At 34.6% G+C, this 27,945-nt stretch overlaps 1 protein-coding gene across 12 annotated transcripts in view; it reads right to left on the bottom strand.

The window, feature by feature from the left end:
- Positions 1-27,945, bottom strand: part of plppr5b (phospholipid phosphatase related 5b) — a 106,442-nt gene that overhangs the window by 64,184 nt on the left and 14,313 nt on the right. For 6 of the 12 annotated variants that reach the window (XM_073939922.1, XM_073939919.1, XM_073939924.1 and 3 more), the window contains one exon: positions 14,826-15,014. In XM_073939922.1, the coding sequence (XP_073796023.1) occupies positions 14,826-15,014 (189 nt within the window). Of the gene's footprint in view, positions 1-9,586; positions 10,069-14,825; positions 15,214-27,945 lie in introns of those variants that run through there. The other 6 variants (XM_073939926.1, XM_073939925.1, XM_073939927.1 and 3 more) reach the window with 3 other exon arrangements.

Below are 27,945 nucleotides of genomic sequence, written 5' to 3'. Positions count from 1 at the left end.
TTTGTAGGGCTCAGATGATCACTGTTGACAAAGGAGGAATATCTGTTTGGACTGTGTTAATGAACAGCTATTTATATTCCTCAAGGCCCATTTTCTGTTGACGGAGGGTTTCTTCAATCTGGTTCACATGCACTGAGAGATATATTGAGAAGTTTAACGTGGATGTATTGAATAATGAGAATATAATAAAGCTATTAAAAAATGATTCACTGGATTTACTTACATTTTTTAAGGTAAGTAGTTGCAAACACTCTATATGGGCTGAATTTGAACAACAAATTAAATTAAGTTTAAATTTAGTTTGTTTAAATTCATTCATACATTCATTTATTTTCCTTCGGCTTAGTTTCTTATTTGTCCGGAGTCGCCACAGTGGAATGAACCGCCAACTCATTTATTTATTCATTTATTTTCTTGTCGGCTTAGTCCCTTTATTAATCCGGGGGCCGCCACAGCGGAATGAACCGCCAACTTATCCAGCAAGTTTTTATGCAGCACATGCCCTTCCAGCCACAACCCATCTCTGGGAAACATCCACACACACATTCACACACACTCATACACTATGGATATACTATATCCATACTATATATATATATACCGCATGTCTTTGGACTGTGGGGGAAACCGGAGCACTCGGAGGAAACCCACCCCAACATGCAAACTCCACACAGAAACGGCAACTAAGCCGAGGTTCGAACCAGCGACCCAGCGACCTTCTTGCTGTGAGGCAACAGCACTGCCTACTGCACCACTACCTCGCTATTGAACCGCCAACTATTCCGGCATATGTTTTACGCAATGGGGGCCCTTCCAGCCGCAACCCAGTATTGCATTCACACACACACACACACACACACACACACACACACACACACACACACACACACACACACACACACACAGTCAATTTAGCTTATCCATTTCACTTATACTGCATGTTATTGGACTGTGGGGGAAATCTGAGTTTAAATTCAGCCCATATAAATTATTTGCAACCACTTACCTTAAAAAAAATCATATAAATATTTTTTGTCAGTGTAGAAAACAGAACTCAACTTATTTGATTTGTCATTACAAATAAAGTACTGGACAAAAAAGTAAACGTAGTGAGAAATCATCAGGTTCTTACTCTGTTGAGTTCTGTTTTCTAGCTTTATTATATTTTAATTATTACTCAATATATCCACATTTGATTGGACAAAAAAATGATTCTGATTTTACATTGATATTCTTTCTTGAATTGATTCTAAGCTTAGTTTTTCACAGCAGATGGTGTTGTATGCTTTACAAACAGTCATACTCTGTTTGCATCTGATTCCTTGCTAAATACCACTTGAGAAATGAGTTAAGAAAGGTTTAAGTGAGCTGTGTTTACATTAATTTCATGACATAATAACCAACGTACAGAAGAGCAAATGCAGAAGAGCTCTTCCTCATGAGCATTTGAGTGTACAGTTGAAGTCAAAATAATATATATATATTTTTTTTTTACAAATATTTCCCAAATTATGTTTAACAGGGCAAGGATTTTCACAGTATTTCCAATAACATTTTTTTTTTATTTTGGAGAAAGTCTTATTTTTTTATTTCAGGTAGAATGAAATATGTTTTTAATTTTAAAAACCATTTTAGGGTATTTTTTTATTTATTTACCCTAATTACCCTACCTTGCCTATATAATTAATGCTGTTAAACTTTATTGTCAGAGTCAGACTTGCATCTGAAATTGTTCTTGCATAACAGCATGATAATTACTGCTTACAAAGAGATAAAGACTAATATATATATATATATATATATATATATATATATATATATATATATATATATATATATATATGTATGTGTGTGTGTGTGTGTGTGTGTGTGTGTGTGTGTGTGTGTGAGTGTGTGTGAAATGGTAGTAGGTAGTGCTGTTGCCTCACAGAAAGAAGGTCGCTGGGTCGCTGGGTCATATATATATATATATTAGGGTTGGGCATCTAAGCTATAATGCCGATCCGATACGCATCTCGATACAAAGAATACGATCCGATATATTAGCGATACATTTGTGACATATTGCGATGCGACACGATACGATTCACACCCATATCACGATACGATGCGATATTTCAGCACTAATTAGATCAAGTTTATGAGATGATGTGAAAAAGGATGCTGTGCCATTGAATGAGTTTGATTAATTATAAACCAAGCAAAACCAAGACTTTTTTTTACAAACTGGCTCTTCTCTCAGAGCCAGAGTGTCAGTTTACAGTAGAGGGCCATTTTAGAACATATAGCACATATTATTTAAGTATTTTCAAGATAAACAGAATGTATAAGTGCAATATCAATTAAAAAAATATGTATATATTTGCACTCTTTCAACATAAATAAATTTAGCATTGCACAACAAGAATTGTGATTTAACTTTTCAACTATGAAAACAAGTTTTACAAAGATATTTTGCCACTGATTATTCAAAACTTAAGGTGGTGAACTAGCAGTGTTATGCTGCTTTGAAACATCACTGTCACTGTAAACAACAGGCTAATAAAAATATAACAAACCAGCAATCTTCTTGCTGTGAGGTGGTCAAACTACCCACTGTGCCACCGTGACACCCAATTATTTTTATCATTATTATTATTAATATTATTATTATTATAATTAAATAAAAATTAACAGGAGGAGGTGTTTAAAACCTTCGTTCTCCGTGACACTAGGCTGAATATCTTTGCAGATGAACAATGCAATAGCATTCGTTATTGGCGTAGAGCGAGCAGAACTGTTGCGCACGGGAAAAAAACTTGCAATGCTTTTCTCACCACTTTTGGAGCTGGTTGAAGCAGTGCGAAAGCCGGGGATGCAGAAACACTGGAAGATGCTTTCACAACAACACCGTGGCGCTGCTTCAAGTGAGATTTCAGATTAGTCGTACTGCCCGCGTATTTTACAGATGCGCGGCACATTTTGCAAATTGCATCTGTCCTGTCATGTCGTCCATCCTTAAATCCATAATGTTGCTTGCCATACTTTAGATTTAAAACTCAGTGGGGAATAAAATGTTTGTTTTGCTTCTCGCACTTTCTGAGGGCGCTCCACTAGCTTCATCCGCACACCTGATACACTGAGTTGTAGTGTGTGCACATCCGCAAATCCGTTGCTAAGGCTTACTTTATGTAGGTCGATTAAATTATGCGGCAAAACAGGTTGACAACACGTGTTAATAAATAAAAAATACATTCTATATTAAAAATATAAGCTGTATCTCGGAAAAATCGATGCATCTCGCAAAAACCGATGTATCTCGATTTGCTTCCAAAATTTCATTCATCCTCTGCTGCTCAACCGATGCACTCGCATCGTGCACGCGCATGACCGCGTATCGATACATATCGGTTAATCTTCCCATCCCTAATATATATGTGTGTGTGTGTGTGTGTGTGTGTGTGTGTGTGTGTGTGTGTGTGTGTGTTGTATTTAAAGTCCATATAATCAGTCTATGAGCAGCTTCCAACTGTGTTTGTGTAATCAACAGAAAAGCGGAACAGGTGTGTGTGTGGTGCATGAAAGTATTTGTAGTCCATATGTTGATGTGATTGTAGTTCGAGTGAAAGTGAAGGTTCTCCAGCAATCTGCAGTAGCTAGTTAGCTGGTGACTGTAACAGGTTCATCGACTTTGTTTTTAGACTCACAGACAGATTATATGCAGTACTGTACCATAAATAATTACAATACTGCAGAACACTCATAAGTACAGACACAGAAAAATGTTCAAGAATCTTTTTCGATGTTCAAAAAGATCAAGGACCACACAAAAAATAGATTCTTTATTTTATCTTTATATTAAATGTCACTTTAAGCTGAATACTAGTATCTAATCATTATGATTATGTAAAGAAATATGCTGAAACAATCTTCTCTCCTTTAAACAGAAAATGCGGAAAAAATATACAGGGGGGCTAATAATTCAGGAGAAATAATAATTCTGACGTCAACTGTACATTCGATTTACATTTAAATTATGTAGGCTGAGAAATTACAATGCGGTCAAGATCTGCATGGAACTACTTTAGCAGTGCAGCTTGCTGAAAATAATTGCACTCCTTAGAATTTTCATCAGCCAATCAGAATCAAAAATTCAATAGCCTCATACAGTAGTACCATATAATTATTAATAACCACTTTGAAAGAAAACTCTGTGCCACACAAAAGCTATTCAATATAATAACAGCTCTAACTGTGAAGTTTTAGCAGGAACATACAGTAGTGGTTAGCACGATTTGTACAGTTAAAAAATAATTAGATTTTTTAGAACATCATTCAAACATCCATTCAGGCTTACACAGTATAAAGAGGCCACAACAGCTAAGTGGATGTAGTTACATATGTGTCTGAAAGCATAACAGAGGATTTGCTTTAAAATTGTGTTGTCAATACTGAAGACTAGTTGTTGAATTGCCTCTGAAGTCTGTCACCACTCAAGCGTGAACTCCGCTTTGATATACAAGTGTGGACTAAGACATAAAAGAAGTTGTTCTTAGAAGAAACATAAATGGAAAGCCTCAACAAGTCGACATGAAAGAGGATGATGATCCATCAAGTCTGACTGCTTGTCAGTGGCAGACGGCTGTCATCGATGTCTATGCGGCTCCAAAACTAGGGTTTGCATGTAGAAAAAAACACCAGTTCAAGAGCTTTAAACTGAGAGATCAAAACAACATCCACTAAACTTGTGGATGTTCTATTTAAAACTTAAATTATTATTTTAAATAATAACTCTATCCTTCATTCATTTTTGCTTTCAGAAACTTTGATGTACAGGCTGAAGTATGAGAAGGCGCTATTCTGCTGAAGAATTTGCCCTCTTCTGTGATTTGTAATGTAATGGGCAGCTTAAATGTCTTGATACCTAAGGCTGTTGATGTTGCCATCCACTCTGCAGATCTCTCGCACACCCCTATACTGAATGCAACTCCAAACCATGATTTTTCCTTCACCAAACATTTGTGTAAGAATCTTGGGTCCATGCAGGTTCCAATAGGTCTTCTGCAGTATGTGTGATGATTGGTATGCAGTTCAACAGATGATTCATCTGAAAAATCTACCTTCTGCTACGTTTCCAAATGATCAACTAGAAGTCAATTTATTATTTGTTGCTCTTACAAGTGGGATCAACGGCAAGACTTGGCAAGTAGTATATATATATTAATTCAGAATAAAAGTTGCTTTGTGTGTGTGTATTTGTTTATGTGTTTTATGAGGACACAAAATCATATAAGGACATGGGTATGTTGTGGAAAATTTGCTATAGGTTTTCTGTGAGGCTTGAGTTTAGGGCTAGGGTTAGGGTGAGGCCATAAAACAAGCAGTTTACTGTATAAAATACATTAAGCATTACCTCGTAAACCACATAAACAAGTTTGTGTGTTTGTGTTTGTTTGTTAGTGGTTGTGTGTTTGGGTCATATTAATATCAGAAAATATTTGGGTCTTTTTTTACACCACAATCAAAAGAAATGAAAGAGAGAAAATATTATGCAAATAACACATTTTCTGACTTCATGGCCATTCATATATACATTTTTTTTTATTTGATGCATGCTATTTACATAAAATGTAAAAAAAACAAATATTGTATGTTCATGTAAATGCATTTATTTATTTATATATTTATTTATCTGTAATTGTAATTTTTATTATTCATGTTTATTTATTATTAGTAGTAGTTTTTAATAATTTTGTATGTGGCATCTGCGGCATCCTGATTTAACCTCCAACTTGTCTGAACACACCTGCATGGATGTTTCCTTAAAGCCTACAACCCCTGGCAAAAAGTATGGAATCACCACTCTTGGAAGATGTTCATTCAAACTATTTGTGAATAGATAAAATCCATGACTCAAGCTGAATTCAAGAAAAAAAGTCAGAGGTGGTGCAACAACGTACTAGTGGTGTTTTTATTTGGTGATTCCATATGATTTTCCTCAGATTTGTGTGATTGCATAGAATTTTCCTCTTTTTGATCTGATCTGTAAAAATAGTTGTAATTGACTACAGTGTTTTTAAATGTTTCATACAGCCAGAAGGTTGGATTGTTGGATGAAACTAGTTTTGTGGCATGTTTGTGCATGGTATTTTTTCCTACACAAGTAAACATTTGAATGAACATCTTCTAAGAGCGGTGATTCCTCACTTTTTGCCAGGGGTTGTAATAAGAGCTTCATTAGCTTAGCCAGGTGTGTCTGGTTGGGGTTTGAGCTAAACTTTGCAGGACCAAGTTTCGGCACCCGTGGACTGAGCCAAAAGAACATTTTGTATGTTTTGCTTTCTTTAGTAAATGTTAAATGTCCCTACAAATTAATAAAAACAGTGATAAAAAAAACTGACTTTAACTGCAGTTCAGCAGTTCACTTTTATCCAGCAACATATTGTTCATGCCCCATGACAATTACTGGATGAAAATATGAAGGACTGCTGGAAGAGTGTTGTTTTAATAGAATTTGATACCGCATGGCGAATGGAAAGAAAAACCTCCACATTTCGTGACTCGGGTGGTCCTTTAAGGTAATCAAAAATCGCTGTTTACATAGCAAACTCTTAATTAGAGTATTATCTTAATCATATAATCAGAGTGTTGGTGTCCGTGTAAATGTACTCAGTGAAAGTGCCAGATGATGTTGCAAGCTGTCAAAAACAGAGGGAGGGGGACGTTATCCTATTATTATATTGATTCTAGCCCTCGATGATTCTCGATGATTGATTCTAGTCTCAAATGTTTCGTTAAGTTTGACCTATTTCCCCCTAAACGCAACATTTGTAAAGCGTCTGCTTCCTGTTGCTGTGTCAGAATCCTTGCTTTTAACATCCAGCCATACTTTAGAACGCTTAGTTTAAGCAAATTTAATGAACGCGATCATGCGTGTTGATGAATCTGAAGCGAGTCAGCGAGTAAGAAGTCTATATCTTTGGTACGTGCCTTTAATGTACCCCTTGTTGCATTTAAGTCCCTGTCACAGCAACAGTGGCACTAAAATTAGGCACCAAAATGCATATGCTGATTCAGTGATTCTGCTGATTCAGTGAAACTGTTCTCACTCTCAACTCACATCATTTAAAAGAAAAGGGCCATATTGTCCCCCGATAATGTCAACAGAGTGGACTGTCTTAGCAACTGGCTGAATGTAAAGGAGGACTAAGCAAAATTGTTTCTACTTTATAATTAATGTTCTCAACTATCAGCAATACAACTTTACAATGAATACAACTGTTTTATTTAACTGTTGTATTTAATACTTTTTTATTATTATAATTTTCCAATTTTCATATTTGCAATGCCTGTATTTTGTATTTGTTTTGTAGTCCGCTTAAAATCCAACATGGAAATCATTTTTGTTTGTTTTTGGCATCGATTGTTTTGAAATTCAAATGGCATGTACATGCCTGTGTTTTTATTTCTATAATAAATATGGCTTTTTGCGATTAATCGTGATTAATTACAAAAAAGAGTGATTAATTAGTTAATTTTTTAATCAATTGACAGCATATATATATATATATATATATATATATATATATATATATATATATATATATATATATATATATATATATATATATATATATAGACAAGAATGTTTCTGATTACAAAAACATGCAAACAAAGCCCTGCTAAAATGAAATAATACTTATAAGGTGACAATTGGTTTATTTATTGGGCTGAAAACATTGACATTAAAATTAAGCATTGTCAGTCCAATGTGCACCAATATGATTATACCTTTATATTGTTCATCAATAATAAAAATTTGAGCTTTTTATCCACATCACAGCCAGAATGTGCTTAATATAATAACAATGCAATGTAATAAAAAAGACCTAATGATAATTGCCTAGCTTCTAAGCATTCTTCATTCAAAACAACATTTCTCATGAATCAGACATCTCTACTGTCTAATAATGTGAGTATGAATGGTATTTTACATGATACTTATTGCCATATACTGAAAGCAGTAGCAGATCTCAGATCTTGAAAATAAAATAAACCGTTTGAAATTGTATACATAAGTGATTTAGCATGTACATTCAATAATGTTAAAGCAGTTTATTATGGTTTAATTAGATTATAAACCTTACCATTTCATGAGTGTTTGCATATTCTGTACTTCTGGATAACTGTATTTCAATTTCTGTTGTTTTTCGTCTGGTGCAAACAGACAAATTGCTTATCACTGCAAATCTCGCCACGTAGCGTGTTGTTAGGACACAGAGTTACAATGTAACCTGCTCACCTAATGTTTACGTTCATAATATTCATATTATTTGCTAATTAATGACCACCTCATGTGGAGCTTTGAATCTGCGTCTCATTTCGGTGTGTGCTACTGTCCACTGGAGGTCGCATTTCGGTCGCAAGGCGCATGCTTTGAAAGCCTTTCTGTCATGACTGTGTATGTCCACCAGATGCCACTGTAGTTCGCCAGCAACCCCCAGCGGACTACAGTGGCTTTAGAACTACATTTCCATACATTCTTTCGCACACACACCCGGTCTCTCATCTACACTGATTTACAACCACAGCTGTCTCCGTTCTCCGTGATTACCTGGACTATATATTCAGTCATTCATTCTCTGTTTGTCAGTCGGTTGTTGTCTTCCTTGTGGTATGTGGTTGAATCCAGTCTTGTATCTTGTCATCCTGTATCCAGTTTAGTATCTTATCCTAGTTGTCAAAGTCTAGTTTTAGTTTAGTCTGTTTGAGTTCCTGGTTTGTTTGTTTTGTTATTTTGTACTTTGGATTTTTGTATTTTTTTGTCACTGTTACTGCACCATACTATATTAAATCTGCACTTGGATCCACACCCTTTTTGTTCCCGTTTTTGATCCTGTTCTTGATCACTAACGTGACACTTTCTGAATGAATGAATGAATGAAATATGCAATTTTTTACCAAGGCAACCTGAAAGGTGCTGAAATATAAATGGCTAAACTGGCATTGGGCAGGTTAAAATTACCGATACAAAGACATAGAAATGGTTCTGGCATGGAAAAAACATTTTCAAAGCAGAATATCTGACTTCAGCATTGTTTTTAGATAAAGCATGTTTCTTAAACATCTGCAAACATGGTATTTTTATGCTTTAGAAAAGTCAAAAACTTACATACAGCACCTTTAAGTAAAGTCAACTTGTTGCGTTTATTTTTATTATTATATTATTATAGGTATTATGTTTACTAATTTACCTATTTAAAGTAACTAATTACTTAAAGGTTATGCAGATTTTAATTCACAGCAGAGGATTCATGGATGAGCAAGTAATGCTAAATTCATCCAGATCTAATAAACTCACCAAAATCTTGGAAGTCAAATGAGATTTTTAAGGCAAACTATTATTTTTGACATGATTATTAGACCAACCTTTCGCAATCCAGCCAATCTGCACCAAGAAAAAGCCATTACATATCTGTCTAAAGCGATTATCCTCAAACTTTTTAATCTCTGATGACGAATAGGCTTTATGGTTTAGCACATTTGGCAGTAATCACCAAATTCCATTCATTATCAGCAGATTTATCAGCATTAATTAAGATTTTACCTTGTAATCCATTTAAAATGAAGATGTGATGGGCCTTATCCAGACATCTGAGTGATATCGCACAATTTAAATTCCAAACCAGCAGCGAGCGCATTATGTTGAGGGATTTTAAAATAAAAACTATTTCCTTTTGTAAGACCTATCCCCCCATAACCCACACCTTAACACATCAATGTCACCATCGCCAATATCAGCTCAGAAGGAGCAATATCTCTGTCTGAAACTCATATCTTTACCGCACGACTTTCAGACTACAAATCACAGCGTTTCAGGCTCCAGTTGGAGTCGGCGGTGGAGTTTATGAGCGGTACTTTGTGAAGATCGAGTTCATCTCTCTTTTACGACAGCTTTGGCTGAGGTCACGCTGTTGCGACGTGACAGCCGGATTGTTTTTGTCTGAAAAAACATGAGCCGATCTCTCTGCTTAGAAAGGTGTTGGGAGGAAATATAACAACCTAACTGCCATGTAGCAACCTGTCAGCACCATGAATGAAATAGATGTATTGTGAGCATCCAAGTATGGATTCTAAAAATACATATTCTTTATTTTTGATTTTCTTTTTCTTCCTTCCAAGTTATACCTATGCAGCATTGAGTTTAAATTACATTACACTTTATTCTAGCCAAAAAACACCCACTCACATAGGAAGCAGGAAGAACTGTCTGACCTTTAGGGTTGCGTAAGTCTGAAACTCGATTTAGACTACCAGGAAAGCAAAGCAAAACATACACTTACTTTACTTGCTGAGGTAAGACTCAAAATGTACATGTGCTAAATCAAAAAAGTTGAAAAATAAGTGGTCTTTTAGGAAGGTAAATATTAAAATGAACATTTACAGTTGAAGACAAAATTTGCCCTTCAGTGAATTTTTTTCCTTTTTTAAATATTTCCCAAATGATGTTAAACAGAGCAAGGATTTTTTTTTCACAGTATTTCTTATAATTGGTGTTTCTGAAGAATTCTTTAAGACATTTTTAAGACCATTGTGATTGAAATTTTATATTCATAAAGAGCTAATAGCTAAGGATTTTTTAAATGGCTCAGATGGAAAAGATTTTGTATTTGTCCTATCAAAAAATTTTATAATTTAAAACATTTAATATTACAATAACAATAAGTATTATTTAATAATAACAAAATTAAATATTGTAGACATTGTGTCAAAACAAGCAAGCTCTAAAGGTATATATACTGTAACTTTTTTTTAACATTAACTTTCTTAAACAATAAAATGAACAAGTATTTTAAATGTTTTACAAACTATAATAAACTAAATGGATGCACAGCAATCTGTCCAGGACAGTGTCCTCAGCACTTTACACATGGAGTACTTTTAAACAAATGTTATTTTTTGTAATAATAATAATAATAATAATTCCTTACATTTATATAGCGCTTTTCTGGGCACTCAAAGCGCCTTACACACAATGGGGGGATCTCCTCATCCACCACCAGTGTGCAGCATCCACCTATCCAAGGAAAATAATTAAACCATTATGCTAAATAGAATCAAAAACTAACATTTCTAATAAAAAGTTGAAGTTTTATTGAGATGGATTGTTTAAGGACTGGATATATGTTAGCAATTTTGCACAGAATGTAATATTGCAGAAAAGGACATAGCCCTAGTGATGTTTTAAATAATAGTAGTGGAGATTTAGCTACCCTTTAATGTTCTCATAATTATGAAAGATATTTGAATTTATAAAGCAGCCGTTTCCTTAAAAAAATATGTGATAGTGTCATTAGAAAATTCAATATATTTCAAAAGAACCTATTGACCTACAAAATATTTCAGTAAATGTAAAAATGTATAATTTCGTTTTTGAGATTTTAGACATTTTACAACTTTTTAAGCCCCCACAGACACCCAAAATAACATTTGTTTTTCTTCTGGAGAAAGTCTTATTTGTTTTATTTCGGTTAGAATACAAGCAGTTCTTAATTTTTGTAAAACCATTTTAGGGTCAACATTATTAGCCCCCTTAAGCTATACTTTTTTTTCAGTTGTCAACAGAACAAACCACTGCTATACAATGACTTCTAATCATTATAATACTGAATACTAATATATATATATATATATATATATATATATATATATATATATATATATATATATATATATATATAGTCATATATTATTTACTGTCATCATGGCAAAGATAAAATAAATCAGTTATTAGAAATTAGTTAATAAAACTATTATGTTTAGAAATGTGTTGAAAAAAAAACTTCTCTTCGTTAAACAGAAATTTGGAAAAAATAACCAGGGAGGCTAATAATTCCAACTTTAGCTGTATGTATAAAGTTTTCATGTATGCTTACAAGAGACAAGGAGAAAAGAACAGGATCCAACCGAACGCAACCTTAAAATATCTAAACAACAAAACAAATTGAAAAGGGCGAAAGGTTCGCATTTTAAGCACATCAGCTAATCTGCTGCCATTCATCTGTTAAACACATTATGTGGACACAAAACCACACTATGAGCTGATGGAGCAGCAAAGGTCCAGCATGACAGCACTTCAGATTGAGTCACTGCCACTGATGAAATAATGTGGGCTGGTGAACATTAAATTACAGACAGTGAGATGTGAGATGTCTATACTCACAGTTTTTTTGCGAATAAAAAGCTTGCACTTTGGAATAAACAACTACAGTGTGACACAGTAACCAGCAAATAGTCAAACTAATGACGCAATTCAGTTTTAGGGCAGTGCATGGTGTGATCGCACATCAAAGGTTTTGCCCTTGATATGAGGAGAGAGAGAGGGTTTATGCAGGCTTAATTTATGCGTGCATGGATAATGAAATCTCATTATGCTGACATGTGTGGTAAACATATTTGGATCTGGTTAATTATGCAGTGCTGCATGGATGGAAATGAATATTCTGTGCAGAAATGGTTTTAAAAAAAGCCTTTGAATTACAAATAAACACCCAAAATCTGATGATTGAGATGGGATGTATTTCTATGTGAAAGTGATGATGAACAGTAGTGCTGTTCAGTAAATGCTGTTATGACTCACTCGAGGCTCATCTTAAAGATGGCATTTTTCTGCTAGTCTCACACAACTCTGTTGCAGGTATTACAAAGGTATTTTTCATTTATTTTTTATCTCCGTCTTGAATTAATTCCATGCGTTCATCAACACACACAAAAAAAAAAGGTGAAAGATTAGTTGAATCAACACAATTCTTAGGCCTGTAGCTAGCCTGGTGAAAGGGGTGGTTCTTTTTTCCCAAAATGTGGACCTTTATGTTGTTTATTCTATGTAACTATGAGATTTAAATACAGCATCTAAAGCACTATTTTTAGCTGAATTAGCTTGTTGAAGGGTCATCATAACCACACATTTTGATGTACCAAAATATTTCCTAAAGATTTCTCAAATACTAATTTAGTACATTATATCATTAGAAAAAAAAACTATGAATCTGTAAAGGTTTTTTTTTTTTTTTTACTGTAGCCTATTGTCATTTATTTAAAAAACTGGCCAGCACATCCAACTGTCCTCAGTCAGAAATGGACAATTTGAATAAAAAATAATGAAAACATAATAATAATAATAATAATAACAATATTAATAATAATTATTATTATAAATATTATAATTATTATTATTATTATGTATTGCTTCATAATTTTTCTTGTAAAAAAAGTACATTTGAAAAATCATGGATAACAACAACAGCCAAATTAGTGTTCACTTGAATTGTAATGTGAGGCGCTTTTGGTGCTTCACAACTTTTATGGATCAGTTTTTTAATCAAGAATAAGTCCAAGATTTATAGTAAAAGTCCCTTGTAAAATGTTTTCTTTATTTAAAAACAAACCAGTAGCGAAAGATGTTTCACTTGATCTTAAAAGCCGTTTTAGATTAGGTTTTTCCCCAAATTTATGATGGTATAGCAGACAAAGTAGGATAATAAGCTCATGTATGGAACAAATTCTGGACCTTTGTCAGTGAGGGGTGGGTCTTACATACCACCCGAACCCCCTGGCTACGGGACTGATTCTTGAGGGGTTTTTAGGTCAACGTAATTGCTTTTAAGTTCAATCCACTTAAAAATGTTAAGCTAGCTTAATTGATTTGTGTTGGGACAACATGAATGAATTGTGTGGAACCCAGCATTTTTGAACAGTGTAGCACTCCTCAATCAAAATCAATATTAAGCAGTGTGTTTTAAAGCCTCTAAAATGAAAACCAATACAATTATCCAAATCAAAAACTAAAATAAAAACTGCAAATGAATTATTAACAAACATATCCCAGTGGTTTTTACTTGATCAACAGCAATCAAAAATCACAGTTAATCACCATTCAGTCTCCAGCTCATCTAATCAATCCAAATGAGAGGTGTGCATCTCACCTCCATGCAATCATCTGTTTATTAATCAATAAACAAACAAAAATGAATCAAAATCAAATCATTAATATCAAACGGAAATCAGCATCCACTGAACACATAAACACTCTCCGAAATGGTGAGTTATTAATTGAAAAAGAATATGAAAATTAGCTCTGAATCACAATCTCAACTCAGTCAAGTTAAATTAGCATGAAGCGATACAGTATATGAATAACTAGCGGGATTACCTTTTAATTCTTTTGTGCTTTCAAATAATCACAAATTTTCTTTTTGCGAGCCAAATATTGAAATCTAAGTGTTATGCAATCTGATGAGTGACTTTAACATCAATTGATGACACTTATTAGGCTAATTCACCTGTTATTATTTATCGACTTTAAGCCTGGTTGTAATGTATGCATTCATTCACATTGCAATGATCTCCAAAGTTTGTACTAATGACTATAAGTATCAATTATTCATCATGCTACCTCAATATCAAGCTAAGTCATGCAGTCATTATTGCATGTATCAATAAATAAATATAAACCTCAGATTTATTTTTAATGACAGTAAATATTAACTTAACACTTACAAATCAAATACACTTTATGCAGTAATTAATTAAACTTGAGCTTAAAAACATTTATCAACATAAGCAATATCAACTGATCACTTATCCATCAACATCACTTATCATTCCAGCAGTTATCCTTTAGCAGTATCAAACCTGATCTACATCCATGCATGCATTTCTTTATTTATCAACGAAAGAATGTGCATTTAAAAACACTTTTGAGTACTAATTAATATCATCTGATCACCCGATGATATCACTAATCAGTCAATAAACTGGCATGAGCAGCGGCTCCAGTGACTTACCATCAGTGTGGGGACACCGGTGACCACCGCGTACAGCAGGGCGGGCGGGATGGCGCTCGTGTCCTCGGGTCCGAGGTAGGGTTTCGTGTACGCGGTCTCGTAGCAGAAGAAGCCCTGCACGTGCACGTTGAACGTGTCCGTGTACTCGAAGTAATATGCCAGCATGACCGTGCCCGCCATGATCACCAGCTGGAAATAAAGCATGGTCGTCAGAGAGTGGGGCAGGAACATTTACCAACAATCCAGTGGAGAACCTCCAAACATATGAGCTCCCGTTATAGTTCCCGCATCTCGCCGGGGTCTGAGGCTCCGGTTGGCACGAGGAGGAGACGCACCGGCGCGCATGGCACTGCGCTCAGGTCGCAATGAGGAAAGGCGAGAGGAGAGCAGATAAAGTGGCACCGCGCGCGCCTTATTACTCCAGGCAGAGGATGAGGAGGAGACACGTCAGGCAGCGTGACCGCGCATCATCATCATCATCATCATCACCCTATAAGCGTTTAAAGAAAAGCGCGATTCCGAAAGTAACCAAACGTCCCCTCAGCAATACCCAATTTACGGAACAGCAACAGATTGTCTGTTATTGTAAAGTATATAAAACACAGGCACGAAGGATTGAGTGAAGGAGTGTATATTTGAATTATTTGTTTTAAAACTTGTACGATTTTTTTAAACTTGAAAACGCACACATACTTTAAAAAACAAATATAAAATGTATGTATTTGCACATTTTAATAAAAAAATGCCAAATACCCTAATCAAATTATTGACCTCATTTAGCACAACAAAAAATGCTATTTTATGTTACATTTTAACTAATATATTTTTATTTTATTTAATATTACATATTCTATAATCCATATTATATAACCTAAATATGGGGAAAACATGTTTACGTACCAATTCCAACTATTAAATACTGGCTTATTAACAGTGTTGGGAGTAAGGCATTACGAGTAACGTGAGTTACAGTGATCAGCATAATTGAGTACACCCCATTTTGAAAATTAATATTTTTATCCAATTCTCAGAGAATATAGGCAATGTATTTTGGTGCATTTAATCCAAACAGATTTATTAAACAGATTTATTTATTTAAATATTTTTTATCACCAAACATATTTATAAATTGAAAGCTAACACAATTACATTTAAGCAAAATGTTGAAAAAAAATACAAACTACAACATTTCAACATTTTAAAAAATGTTTTGCTCCTCTTGATTTTTCCTATTTTTTAAATTTGTATTTAATATTTTTCTATAACATATACATTTGGGTGTACTAGTTTGTGGACCATTATCATAAGTTATTTTGTTAGATAAGCTCCAGATTTGGCTTCAGTACTAACTAATCGAATGTATATGCACAATTATAATATTGTATAAGTTCCACGCTCTCCCTCGTGAAGCAAATACGGAAGTAATCGAAACTGCAATTCATCGAAATTCCGCTAGTCCTGGCTCCATCACAGAGCAAATTTCTATTGAGTCCACTGTTAAAATGGGCAACTTTACAGCAGAAAAAAAGGTGTTTACAGCCTGCTACAAAGAAAGAATTTGATGCATATAGCTAATATTACTTTTCATGACAACTGTGAGGGGGTGAATTTTTTTATTACTTATCTGTTTTGTTTATTATGAATTATAAAAAGTCTGCATAATTAAGGGCGTGGCTACTTGAGTGACAGCTGGGTCTTGCCGGTCGCCGTCACTTTACCTCAGCTGATTCCGGCTGATTAGCCGCTGAACTCGGCATATACATCGTGTTTTTGTTTTGTTTTATGTGGCCTTACACAGTCAGTTGCTTTTTGGAATTGTTTCTTACAAAATTCAGATAATATGGCACGCTGTGTGCACTTAATTGTGCTCACAAACCATTCAAGTGGCCTCCATTTCCCAGGTGAGTTAAATTATAAACTTATACACCAAATCTATAAACATATTTGTTTATTTAGGATCATTTATATTTTTCTTTAGACCTGTAAAACACCCCAGAATCTGACAGATTGATTGTAGGCTATTGAACAGTCATCTGAAACATTGTCATACAGTGGTATGCCTGGATTTCAGCAATGCTTAGTGGCTCAATGTATTACAACAGTGTGTTAAAAGACTAAACACTTCATTGATATAGTATACAACCAAGCACATGAGGTCAGAACACAAACGAGTCGCAGGTAATGAAGTATTAAGCGTGTCTCCTATAGGAAAGCCCGTCTAAGCAAAATGCTAGCAGGCGTCTGTAGCTCTGCTCACGCTCCGCCTCTGCCCTTGTTTGGTTTCCCCAATGACACGCAAACAAAACAGTTGGCCACACCTACATATAGCTTCTTTTGGGTTCTTCAAAAACCAATGGGTGATGTCACGGATACTACATCCATATCTTTTCAATCTATGTGTGGTATCAGCTGTGAAATTAGATTATAAATAAACCACACAATTTTTTTAAAAGCCTGCAAGTTATGAAAAAGATCAAGCCTCAGCAAAGGTAAGGACAAGTAACGCAAATGTAACTCAAAAGTAATGTAAGGCATTACTTATCGTAAAAAGTAACTAAGTAACACAACTTGTTCATTTCTTGGGGAGTAGCTCAATAATGTAATGCATTACTTTCAAAAGTAATTTTCCCCAACAGTGCTTATTAATAAGTTATTAGTTTTTGTTAGTACTTATAAAGTATGATCTTATTATACAGTCTACATTCTAATACCTAGACCAGACTACAACTAACTATAATAGGAATTCATAAATTAGTAGTTTGTTGAGCCAAAGGTCTTGTAATAGCAAAATAAAGTGTTACCGTAAATATAATATAGGCACAATTTTAGACAGAGAACATACTTTAAAATATATGATTCACTATATGACTATATGCCAAAAAAATTGTTTCAAAATTAAAAGCATTCATTTTGAGTGAACAAAAATCATGCAGAAACATTTCGTGTTGAATAGCAGCATAAAGAATAACATAAAAAGCGAAAGTCCTCAAAGATCAACCGCAGCGCAGTTTAATTAAAACGTCTTTGACTTTATCTCAAAAGCTTTGACAATTTCAGTTATCAAACTCCTTATTTAATATTGCACCTCATTTATTACCACAGCTGTGATAAAGTCTAACTGGGATTATTTTTTTTCCCTGTTGCCAAAAACATTAATAAAACTGAAGCAGGGAATCATTGGCTCTGCTGGAATCTCCTCAGATGTTCATATTAACCTAGCAGAGAATCATGATAATTGGGCAGCTGTTATTTACATTACTGTGACAGTTGGAATGTGTTTCCACAGAGAAGAAATGTCAGCTGGGCTCCAGAGTTGTTTCAGTTTAACAGGGAGCTATATATGCATGATTTTTTTTTGTAATGTGTGTTTTTTATTGCTAATGTGTGAACAGCTTGTAATTAAACATTAAAATACCTTCTTAGGCTTTCTTGTAGACTCAATTTTATTTATTGTGTGCATTTTATTTATAGTGTTTTGCTCAGCTGTTTATGTTCTCGCAAAATCATTCGGTGACACATGAAACATATGCATATGTCAAGATAAAAAAAAAAAATTAAAAGCACACTGTGACCACATAGCTATAGTTTTACCTTAATTTTATCTTATTTGTTGAAATGGGCTTCACTAGACTCAAACCGGAGTGCCCTGCATCACTAGCGACCAAACTGACCATCAAAAAAGTTATCCATATGGAGATAGATAAGTGAGGGAAATGTATTTTTGATAACAAATTTAGAAAAGACCAGGTCAATTACTCTGCTGCCATCTAGTGGCTACTAAAACATTACTGCATTAAATAGTATATATAGTACTATAAACCACATGACCATGTTTCCTGGCATTTTTATTTGTTCAAAGTAGCAGAACTGAGGGTCAATCAAAAACAGATCATGTCCAGACATTTATCGAAAAAGCTAACTTTCACATTTTCTCATCGATCTCTTTGCGGATCTAGTCGAATGTCATTCGTTAACACAGCATGCATACATTTTGAAAGTGTGCTAAATAGTTATTTCATATTAATTTATGTTGGTTTAAAAATGTTACATTTCAATACAATTAAGAATTAGAACTGTACTTTAAACTTCCAAACACAAACCATAGTCATTGTTAAGTTATGTTGTGGTGTTTATTTGGTGCTATGCAAATAACAGCATAGAAATAATCCTTTATTTGTCAATAATATGTCCCTGAAATATCTATAGTATGAAAAGAAACAAAAGTTGTTTTTGTCATACTGCCCCTAGTGTTCATTTCACCCAGAAAATGCAGTCAAACATATGTTTAAAGGTGCAGTTTGTAAGAGTGACACCCTGTGGTTGAACTAGGTATAGCAGTTACAATTTAAAACACTTTTTCACTCTGCCCCTCTGCTAATGACTCAACATAGGTTTCCAGATTGATGACACCAAATAAATATCAAGCCTACACTGTACTGTAACTACACGTGACAACATGCGACAAAAGGAATCTTTTCTGTGTTAAACGATTTTTTGTCCTGACCAGGGGTGCCCAGACTCTGTCCTGGAGGGCCGATGCCCTGCACAGTTTTGCTCCAACTTCTTTCAATAAACCTGCCTTGAAGTTTTAAGTATACATAGAAAGAGCCTAATTAGCTGGTTCAGGTGTGTCCAATTGGGGTTGGAACTAAACTTTGCAGAACATCGGTCCCCCAGGACCAAGTTTGGGCACCCCTATTTCAGACCATCACCTGAAATTTCTATTTCAGAAACAGTTTCTATTTCTCATGGCTGAACAAGAGTATAAACTACTTTGAAAACAATTACCTCAGGTACCGATTATGTGCTTTTTTCAGTGATAAATACTAACAATGTAAGTTTGAAAGCCAAGTCATGTGACATTTTTTGTCATATTAAAAGCACGAGCAGATAGAGAATGTTAGAACTGTGACTCCAAACTGCAAACATACAAATATTTGTCACTTAGCATGTACTTTTAATAATATTAAAAAGGTTTAATATGCATTATTAAACTGTACCATTACATTAAAGTGCAGTGAGTGCACTGTTCTGTGTTTATGAATGGCTGTATTTAAATGTTTCTGTTTTGCGTTGTGTGAGGACAGTCACATTGCTTGGCTCTGGAATCTTGTCGCGTCACATATTGTTAGGACATATTGTTAATTGGACTTGCTAATTATAAACCACCTAATGTGGTTAATCTGTGGCTGATCTGCAACTGATATTGAAGCAGCCCTCAAGACATAAATAAAATACAGTGCACTTTCCACCAAAGTAACCTGGAGTGCTGAAATATAATTGGCAAAACAGGCAGTGGGCAGGTTATAAAGACCAAAACAAAGACAAACATTCTGACACTGGACACACATTTTCAAACTTTAACATTGTTTTTTTAAATAAACATGTATGTTAACTTAGTATGTTTCTAAAATATCTTCAAACATATTGTTATTTTTATGCTTCAGAAAAGTCGAAAACTTACATACTGCACCTTTAAGTATGTTTTAACAGTTTCACAAAAATGTAGGCAGAAGAACGCATTTCCTGTTTTCTCATTCCTATCATTTTTCATTTTTAATGTTACTAGCAGGAATTCAGTATGATTTACACATTCTTTTAAACATCTCTCTCTCTGTCTCTCTCTCTCTCTCTCTCTCTCTCTCTCTCTCTCTCTCTATATATATATATATATATATATATATATATATATATATATATATATACATATATATATATATATATATATATATATATGATTTGTACAGTAGCTGATTCACTATCAAGCACTGTAAATAAGCACTATACAGTATATTGTGTATTGCTGTCTTACAAAAACTGTTTCTTGGAGTTCAGGAATATGATTGATGATCTTGGGGTTGGTGTTACTAACCATGCACATGCTCAGTATATGATATATCACTGAAAATGAAAAGCTTATTCTTGATTTTTACAGTTCAGAAACACCCTGAGGAATTAGCTGACCTAGATTGAGTTACCAATCCCTCAGACCAATAAATCAGAGTCCTAATGAAGATGTTACAGTGCATCACTTCAGACCGCTATTAAAGCAGACACTCTGTGCTCATTTTAGTACTGCTTAAATAAAAAAAAAGGTTTAAAAAAACAGTTTATTAAAGCAATTTCAAATACATGTTTCAGCCTACATTTTGTGAAATGGCAAAAATTCAGTTAAACATACATTTGACTGCAGTTTTTAGTTAAAATTTAACATTATGAGGCAGTATAGAGGCAACTTTTGTTCCTTTATGCACGAATGGCATTTACACACAAAATCATTAAAACCTTAGCAAAATATAAATGAGAAACAAAATGTTAACACTATGTTTCTGTTTACACATGGTCAAATAACAGGCATCCAGAAGCAGTTGAAGACCTCTGTTCTACTTCAAAAAATTAAAAAAATTAATTTATTTCTTTCTTCAGGCTTATCGTCACAGCACCCACCACCCCTCAACAGCTACCCAACATTAGCATTGATTGGGGAGGTTCTTTTGAACTGAGTATGCACAGCCCATAACAGCTACCCTTGCATACTCCACTCGTGACAAAAACAAAAAACACTGGTTTACAGAATTTAAAAGATTGTATTCTTGCTTCAGAATGGGTGAAAATAAGATAAGGATGTTCACATGATTTTGTAGTAAATTTAAATTTAATGATAGTAATAAATAGTATAACAGTGATATTTTGTAGTAAACGGATTTGATTCCGATCTTTAAATCCTGCACTATATGTAAATTTAACTATAGTGTTACGTCCCGACCAGTCTAGGGTTGGTGGGAACAATAACAAGTGTAAAAAAACAAAGTAATAAACTCAAATACTCAATTTAGGGTTTTCCCCTTCTCCTGTCCCAACTCACAATAATCACAACGCTGATCAAGTAGTAACAATATTTATTATTTCCTTAGACAACAAAGATAGAAGCATCTATTCGGAAGGGAATCCAGGCCAAAATAATAAACAAAAAGACAGCTAACTTGCGGGGAAATAATTCTAACTTACCTGCTCAAATAAAAGTACCCCAAATAAAATTACAGCAAACTTCCCTTTCTCCCTTGCTGCCACAAACCAGGAGAAAACGTTTTAAAGTAAATGGCGATTCCCAACCTACCGCTTCTGTTTCTAACCAAAAATAATATATATAAATATTTAATCAGAAAAGCCAATAGGTTCAGATTTAACAGAGAGCCGTTTTAGAAAATAATTAAATTGTCAGTAACAGAAATCGATCAATTCACACCAAGTTAACCAACAATTTGGGGCAGGAGATAGGAGACGCTCGGAACAACAGCGGCGGCGACGACGGAGATTTGCGACCTGCACCGAGCAGAAAGATCTACCATTGTTCCTCTCCTCCAGCTTATATACCCTCCCACACGCAACACGGCTGGACCGCAATCAAGCGCAGCTCTAGAGGGAGGGAGAGAGAGAGAGAGAGAGAGAGAGAGAGAGAGAAAAAGCTGCGCATGCTCCACAGTGCGCAACACAACATCAGCTCCGAATGCATAAACAAAACACAAATCTGTATATATATAATATTTATATATATATATAAAATAAATAAACAAATAATTATTACGTTCTATAACGTAACAATAGGTTACGTGGACTAAACCACCAGATACACCATATTTTATTTGATGAATTAATTACAGTTTTCTTATTTGGCAGATAAACTATTTTCATTGTAAATTAAATCTTTTTCTTTTTTTTGGTCTCAGATATGCAGGACATCATTCAAGTGCATTAATTAAATAAATTTTCATATAACATATTCTTCCAAAAACAAAACAAAGTGTCTTTGTAAACAAAGAAAACTCTATATTTCAACCCAGGCTCATTCTGAAAACGTACCTCTATATACATTTTTGGAGACCATCAAATACATCCCAGGAGGTTAATTTTTTGCAGTTTTTGTTTTCGCGAATCCACAAGAGGCCGCTGTGTGTGCTTTTTATGATCTAAAATTTCTCTGGCGAGTGCCATTTGTGCCTGCTGTTCTCTTGTAAATCCACAAGAGGCTGTTGTCGACTAACTGTTTGACTGACAGACCGATCGACTGACCCACTCTCCTCGTTTCCTAAACCCAACCAATAGTATTTTAAAAAGCACAGATTGTTCCACCCACTCACTTCATTAAACCCAACCGACAAATGTAAAAAGCAATCCAGAAAAAGAAAAGCACTCACCTGATATTTACCATGTTTTACCACATTCACACCCTGTTATTTACTTGTATATTTTATTTTTTTGATTCTGTTTTTGTCATACCCGCTTTATGGAACTGTTCTTCACCAGACTCAAACCCCATCATCGTGGACAACTCCTCTCTGCATCTCAAGTCCACCAATGTACATGGTGAGCCCACAGGACAAACTGATAACAGTTGGAAAGCCATCCATATGGAGGTAAGCGGTCAGCTGGTAAGCACGAAAAGAAATGGCGTCATACCGCTCCATAGTGTTCATTTAAAAAATTAAATGCAGCCATACGTACTTCTGGCTACATAATTCATGATCTCCATTAATGTATACAGGGCTACATTTTCAGAATGAGCCTATGTTGCTATATGTGTACAGCGTGCTGCATCTTTTTTAATGCTGCCATCTGATATTCCTTTGACAATTGAATTTAATCATTTATTTATTTATTTTCCTTCAGCTTAGTCCTTTATTTATCAGGGGTCACCACAGCAGAATGAACCACCAACTATTCAAACGGTCAAATATAAAACAAAACAAACATCTCAAACTGGCATCTGTGGCCGTCCATTGCTTATGCATTTGTGCTTGTGTGTCTGACGGTTATATAGGTTACAACACATGCTCTCATGTTTATTTTATTTTATTTTTTTCAGGGTTTTCATCTTTAGAATTTACAGGAGAGAATTTACAGGAACGCTTGGGGAGCAGAGAGAGAGGAAGGATTGGCATAGGACCACGAGGCAGAATCGAACTCAGGTCGCCGTGAGCATCGGAGTGCATGTGTCGACGCACTAACCACTACACCACTTTTTAAAACCAAACGCATTTAGGCCTGTCCAGTATCATCTGGAATGCATCCCAGACCACCTCCTGAAGTGGTCTGAGCGATTGGATTTTTATCCATCTCGACTTCATTTCGGAGGGCATTTACACCTGTCCTTTTCAAGATCGAATGGCTATATCCTGTCAGAAAAAAAAGGAAAAAAAAGTGTAAAAAGCCCCAATAATTTCTCTGATATGAACCTTTCCTCTATTTTTGATATCTCTTCAAATAAACACCAGAAAGCTGCTGGTGTGCTGTAGTCATCATCAATATGAGAGCAGCTTTGGATGAGATTGCATTATGAAATGAAAGCTCATATATTGGATTTTTCTAGAAAGTGCTTCTGGTAAACAGCCAGCGAGAGCAGTTAATTAGTGTTTGAGGGCCTCCTTCAGCCAAATGAAATGGTTCGACTATAAAGACTGCATGTTTGATTAACGTGAATTAGCACAGTCTGCCTGAAACATCAAACGTCTGAAATGGCCGCTTTTAGGAAAGAAAAACAGGGACGACTTCTCATAGGTAAAGAAACAAGGTCAAAATGAGGTTAAATGCAGAGGTATCAACTTTAGGTGGGGAAGAATGGTTTCTTTTCGTAACTATATTTAGTAGAGATGCACAATGTATCATATCAGCATTGTTGTAGAAATTTGCAAATCTTCAATTTCGAGTTGAGAATATTAACCCTGAATCACAAAACAAGTGAAGTTTCATAAACTAATTTCGAGAGGAGCGTGTGATATGATTGAGCACTGCTGGCCACTCATCCGTAATCAGTAATAATCCAATCAGAGTGATCCTAGCTTAATATAAATTGATCACTTTCTCCGTATTGCTCTATCTTCGTTTTGGAAGAACCCCTCCTTCCACCCCATCTCCTCCTTTTTCTCCCCTTTCTAAAGGGGGAACTACCGAGACCTACCTGATCTCGGATCCCCAGATATGCTTATTGACCGGGGTGGGAGCCATGGGCTCAAATATCTCCGAGCTCAGGGTTCTCTCACGGGACAGCATGCCAAACCAGCTATAAATGCCAAGCATATCTTAGTGGGAACTCTTGAAATGAGTATTGTGTTAATCATTGCAACATTTTACCAAAAGAGAGTTAGAGATCTTTATTTGGATATGTAAGCTTTTAAACTAATTGAAACCATTTGGACACAAAAAATTGGGTTTGTCACTTTAAGAAAGATGTATTTATTTAAACAATGAAAACTTCTGTAGAATTTCTGTAAATCAATACTAATAAAACCATAAAGCATTGTCTGTTTCAATTGTATTTTGGTTATGTTTTATACATTTTTTCGTGCATTTTGTTAATATTTGATGATCTCCCCTACTAAATCATCCCAATAAATCTACAATTATAAATGATATCTAAATAGATTAATTTAAATCATATTGTAAAACTATATTTTTATCTTGATATTTTTACAAAAAACTGCAATGTTTGATATTTTTCATATCGAGCAGCTTTAATATCTAAAACAGTAAAAAAATGTACTGTAAAAACATACTTTTTAGTTTCATTTTTTTAAACTAATACATTTTATAGTTTTAGATTTGTTATAATAGATACACTATTTATTATAGATTTAAAATATTATATATTTTATATAGGTATATAAAGTGAATTTCTAAAGACTAATAAAAGTGTATTTTTTTCAACACATTCCTAATCATAATAGTTTTAATAACTCATTTCTAATAACTGATTTATTTGATCTTTGCCATGATGACACTACATAATATTTTATTTTTCAAGAAGCTTCTATACAGCTTAAAGGGACATTTAAAGGCTTAAGTAGGTTGATTAAGCAGGTTAGGCTAATTAGGAAAGTTATTGTATAATGATGTTTTGTTCTGTAGACTATCAAAAAAATAGCTTAAAGGGGCTAATAATTTTGACCTTAAAATGGTGTTTAAAAAATCATCAGTTGGAAAATATTTAATGAAAGACAAAACATTTAAAGGGGGACTAATAATTCTCACTTCAAGTGTATATATAAACAAAAAAAATTATTAAACCTCCTTTGATTTGTTTTTCTTTTTGATTTTTTAAATATTTCCAAATTAGCAAGAAAATGTTCACAGTGTGTCACAGTGTATGTTTTTTGTTGTTGTTTATTTACAGTTGTGAATTACATTTCAGGAATTTTATTTCTGCTCGGTCCATTTTCAACTTTGTTTCAACAAAATGACATTTATTGACATTTTAGTAGTTTGAGGTAATATACTGTTTAAGAAATAATATAGGGAAATAAGTCTGTAAAATAACAAAATGTACTGGCAGCTTAATACCAGCTTTTTGTAACATAATTTATAACACCAACTCAGACAATATATTACTTTAAACTATTAAAAATGTCAATAAAAGATTTTTCAAACTTTTTAAAATCAAATCGTTTGGAGGAAAAATCAAGGTCCCAAAATGCAATTCGAAAGCATAAATAAATGAGAAAAAAACATGAATCACAAAAAATAGAAAACTGCTAATTTACAGATTTTTTTCCGTGAATATATCAAGCCTGAAATTATTCATACCCCTATAGTTCTCGATGAGTGGTTCATAAAAATTTAATTTAAAACAGTTGATTCATTCAGAATAGAAGAACGAATTTGATGAATGGATCTCTAAATCAACGACACATTAATTTGTAAACAGATTCTGTCATAAATGAAGCACAGCAGATGTTCGGCTCCAGTTGAGAGTCTAAGCTGAAAAACAAGTGATCCTGTCTTTGATCAAATCAAATCGTCATCATTTTGTTGTCTGTGGCTCTATTTGCTTGAATCTTCTGTTCATAAATAGTAAATAAATATCTGACAAGTTTTGGTCTCTAATATTGAATATACTAAGCTTGGTATCAAAGCCAACTACCAAAGTCAACAGTTTTTTTGCAGAGAGTAAAGAATAAGAACCCTCTTTTTCCCTCTAATAGTTTGGCAATCTTGCTTGGCGGCGGTTCTATCACTTATTCATATAGCTCATGATTCTTTTAAATGATTCCATGGCTTTAAGACAGATGCTTCACGGAGCACTTTAATCATCTACTTTTCCATATAAAGGCGTAGGAGTAATGAAGCAGTAAACTCAATATTAATGCAGATCATTCAGGAAATAAGGAAGGGAAGACAGGGAGGCAGGCCTTTTATACTGAACACATCTCTCTATCTCTGACAGCAGCCTCGCTCAAGGCATTGCCTTTCTTTTATGAATGTCACAGAGAATAATACCACCACCAGCATTATAAAAATATATAAAAAATGAAAAAGTGAGAACTTCCTACGAGAAATTTGCCTTCTCTTTTGTTAAGCAAGAAGGTTTTGTGAGGCCTTGCTTTTGGATGTTATGAATATATTTCAAATTTTAATGCTGGCTTTGACTTAATCAGACATTTGTTATGTTAACAGGTTATGTTAAGTGTCCTGGGAATGATGTAAGAGCATAACACTCACTGGCCCCTTTATTAGGTACACCTGTCCAACTGCTCGTTAACGCTGATTTCCAATCAGCCAATCACATGGCAGCAACTCAATGCATTTAGGCATGTAGACATGGTCAAGACAATCTGCCGCAGTTCAAACCGAGCATCAGAATGGGAAAGAAAGGTGATTTAAGTGGCTTTAAACATGGCATGGTTGCTGGTGCCAGACATGCTGGTCTGAGTCTCTCAGAAACGGCTGATCTACTGGGATTTTTACACACAACCACCTCTAGGGTTCACACAAAATGATCTTAAAAAAAGAGAAAATGTTCAGTGAGAGGCAGTTCTTCTGGAGCAAATGCCTTGTGGATGCCTGAGGTCAGAGGAGAATGATCAGACTGGTTCCAGCTGATAGAAAGGCAACAGTAACTTAAATAACCACTCGTTACAACCGAGGTATTCAAAGAGCATCTCTGAATGCAAAACACGCCCAACCTTGAAGCGGATGGGCTACAGCAGCAGAAGACCACACCAAGTGCCACTCCTGTCCAAGTGGTGCTCGCTGCAGAGCCATTTGAGGAGAGGTGAGCTCCAGAGAGGGGGAGCTTAAGCTTGAGCTCCACCATTTTTGCACTTCTTCTACGAGTGATGTCACTGGG

This window comes from Danio rerio, chromosome 24, assembly GCF_049306965.1.
Source record: "Danio rerio strain Tuebingen ecotype United States chromosome 24, GRCz12tu, whole genome shotgun sequence".
NCBI lineage: Eukaryota > Metazoa > Chordata > Actinopteri > Cypriniformes > Danionidae > Danio > Danio rerio.
The sequence above is the reverse complement of the archived record's forward strand: the minus strand, read 5'-3'. Positions and strand labels throughout refer to the sequence as shown.